The following is a 3,544-nucleotide window of genomic DNA, read 5'->3' on the forward strand; positions in this document are numbered from 1 at the left end:
CCAGAAGAAACCTCTAACAACACATTTTTATACTGCAGAAATAACATTTAAAATGTTGGTTAAATGGAAATTAATTAAGCCACAAAAGCAACAGACAGCCATACCAAGCTTAGGTGTCGCCCCTTACCTTCTGGGAGACAAACATAAACTGGTGTAAGTATTCCATTCTCAAGGTATTAAACACTTGGAATCGTAAAGAGCAAGCATAGTTCCCTTTCTCTTTGGCTTGGACTATCCACAATTTCACAGGTAATGGGATGAAGAGAGATGAGTTGGTAATAGAAATGTAGGCTTATTTGTGACAGAGGAAAAGTTGGGTGCAAACTGCTTCCTGTTTTTAAATTATATATGTGGTGTTTTCTTTACTTGTAGGTCTGTTACACTTTCAAGACGATGGAAAGCAATAACAAAAGTACAGTAACAGAATTCCTCATCAATGGCTTTTTGGGGTTCCAGCGTTTCCATACTTTGCTCTCTGTGACTTTTCTAGTAGTCTACATCATAACCTTGATGGGAAACTTCACATTCATGTATGTCACATTGGTTGATCCCAGGTTAAAATCTCCCATGTACTTCTTTCTCTTTAACTTTTCTACTGCAGAGATGAGTTACACATCAGTGATTGTCCCAAAGGCTCTCTCAGTTCTACTGACTGGTCACAGGGAAATAACTTTTTTCGGTTGTCTTGCTCAGTTATATTTCTTTGTTGCACTGGTCTTTACTGAATGCTTCTTGCTTCTACTCATGGCCATTGACCGATATGTTGCAATATGCTACCCTCTGCAATATGGCATCATTTTGACTGGTACCTTCACTATCAAGCTAGCTTTTGTTGCCTGGGGGGTTGGTTTCCTGGTCCCTGTTGCTCCAATGTTTCTTATAGCTAGACTTAATTTCTGTGGCCCTAATTCAATCAATCACTTCTTTTGTGACGTTGTCCCCTTGCTACAGCTCTCCTGCTCTGATAGCTCCTACATAAAACGCCTTGTTTTTCTCTATTCAATTACAATTGCTGCAACCACAACTTCTTTTATTATTGTGTCTTACATCTTCATCTTTTATGTGATTGCAAATTTTCCACCTGGTACAGGAAAACAGAAGGCCTTGTCCACCTGCCTCTCCCACTTGATTGTTGTATTTATGTTCTATGGGACGGGAGGTTTGGTTTACATCCGACCTATCGGGAAAACGTCTAATGAACAACAACACAAAGTTCTATCTGTGTTCTACACCATTGTGCCTCCACTCATGAATCCATTTATCTACAGCTTGAGAAACAAGGAGGTTCAGAGTGCCATAAGGAAAGCCACATGTGAAAAGTATAAATGACTTTCTGTAGAGACCTAATACTTTATTATCTGCTTGGGCTAGAATTCTTCATCCCTTCAACATTATCAAACTACTTCCTAAACAGTAAGGGACAAATATTACAAATACAGATTTTCAATTTAGATTTATAATAACAAAATCTCTTGATAAATGAACAATAAAAGACCACTCATAGATGTTATAATTAATAATCTAGAGGCACTTTTTGCCAGTCTGACTCACAAGCATGAAAATGGGGACTAATCACTGGATATTATGCCTTCTCATCAGACTTCTCAGTGTAAGGTTTGACGGCTTCAAATTTGCAAATTAGGATTATAATAGTCCACCATTTAAATTTAGAATGAAGTTAGAGGTGATTATGTGTTTTTTTATCTGATTAGATTTAAATTGCACAATATTGAACATGATGTATTCTATCACGGTGCATATTGTGTAAAATGGTCCACAGGGGCATAGCGTATACACTAGCATCATTTGCATTATGCAAAACATAACCACTGTAATTCTACAAATTAAACATAATTGAGGAAGTGCATCCTCCCTAGATATCCATGAAACAAAATCTAAACACCATGAAGGTTGCCGTTGCACAGATTTAACATTCCACTGTATTACAATTGCATTAGCACAAGCTATGTATCCTTTTCAATCATACAATTATTAGTTCAACTGCAAAAGAAGGGGATTATTTCAGTCTGCTGCTCCCCTATAACCTTTTATAACCCACTTGTGCTAATTCATGAGCTGAACTGATCTCAATCCTATAGTTCGAAATATGTTTAATTGCATTTCTAATGGAACCACCATTAAAAAGAATACTATACAGTGAGGCAATTGATTCAAGTTTTAAGTAGAGAGACCGAGGGTTCACTTCACAAAGGCAAACGTAGGAGCCAGCTTAACTTTATCTAAACAACTGTGCACTGCGATGCCTTGCGAATTTCCAGAGAGCTGTATCTGGATCATTCAGAGATGGTACCTCTGCCAGCACTTGGTGACATTAAAATATCTTCCTCTAAATACTTCTTCTCTGCAAGAACATCATAGGGCATTCCACGGACAACTAGACTTCAGTTGAAGCTGCTTATGAGTGGCTCCATCTTGAGAGAACTTTCATTCTTTTCACCTTCTAAGTGATAACAAAACTTTCTATAGTCAGCCCAAATGTTACTATATGTCCCTCAAGGCTTAGTGCAGCCTTCAAATACATTCTCTCTAATCACATACTAGCACTTCAGTACTGTCCTGAAAACCTTACTACCAATATTAACTGTAACAAACCCCTGGACTAAACCTTTGCAATAGTGTCTTAACCATAAGCACCTTGGGGAGAGCTATTAAAATTATATTAGGTTAAGGATCTCTGAGGTAACTTGCAATATCTTTATTATGTATGACGGTGGTACTTTTTCCCTTATTATGCATGGTGACAAAATCACCTTACCCATTAGACACTTAAATCTGTGGTGCATAGCTCTTTGATATGAAAGAGAGAATATGTTTGCAAACATGAAGAATAAATATAGAATCACTAATCAAAAAAGGCTGCCAGCTAGTTGCTGAAAAAAAGGTTTTGGAAGCAGTTCAATAGAAGTCAGCTGCAAAAAAAAAAGAAGTGCACAGCACAAACATGTAGAACGATTCTAACTTTTCTATAATTTCCCCAAGTACTGCAAAAACATAAACATGCTGCCACACATATCTACTTTCTGCTTGTCATGGTAGATTTTAAAAACACAGAACAGAAATAAAAGCAGCATTTAATGTTAGTTGTTTAAAACGGCTGCTCCATGACGTGATTTCCGTTATTATATTATATTATATTGCAGTTTCTAGTTAACTGAGTGTTTACATTTCGCAATGTTTTGCATTCTGTACATTTGTTCTGAATCACTGACATAATATCTACCACAACAATATCGATATGCATAAATGTGGTGTCAAAAATAGTGTTTCCCCATAATTATAACTCTAAGTACAAAAATATAGTAAACAATATTGTTTCACATTAATTCCATTAAAAAAATAGTTTTGAATATATATATATATATTCCTGGTTTCGCCCGAAACGGAGGCTGCAGAAGGCGTTGGACATGTAAGGAGAGTTGTTTTGTCCCAAGTGAAAAGACTCTGGATCCTGATAGCTTTTACTGTTGGCTGCCCAGATGGATGCTGGATCTTGCAGTCCTTAGACTTCCACCAATGGGGAGAA

At 36.9% G+C, this 3,544-nt stretch overlaps 1 protein-coding gene across 1 annotated transcript; it reads left to right on the forward strand.

Annotated features, from left to right (window-relative positions):
* Positions 1 to 393: 393 nt before the first annotated feature.
* LOC146806064 (olfactory receptor 6Q1-like) lies at positions 394 to 1,329 on the forward strand. The gene has a single exon (XM_085623853.1). The coding sequence runs from the start codon at positions 394 to 396 to the stop codon at positions 1,327 to 1,329; it is 936 nt and encodes a 311-aa protein (XP_085479979.1).
* Positions 1,330 to 3,544: the final 2,215 nt, after the last annotated feature.

This window comes from Triturus cristatus, chromosome 8 (assembly GCF_964204655.1).
Source record: "Triturus cristatus chromosome 8, aTriCri1.1, whole genome shotgun sequence".
Taxonomy (NCBI): domain Eukaryota; kingdom Metazoa; phylum Chordata; class Amphibia; order Caudata; family Salamandridae; genus Triturus; species Triturus cristatus.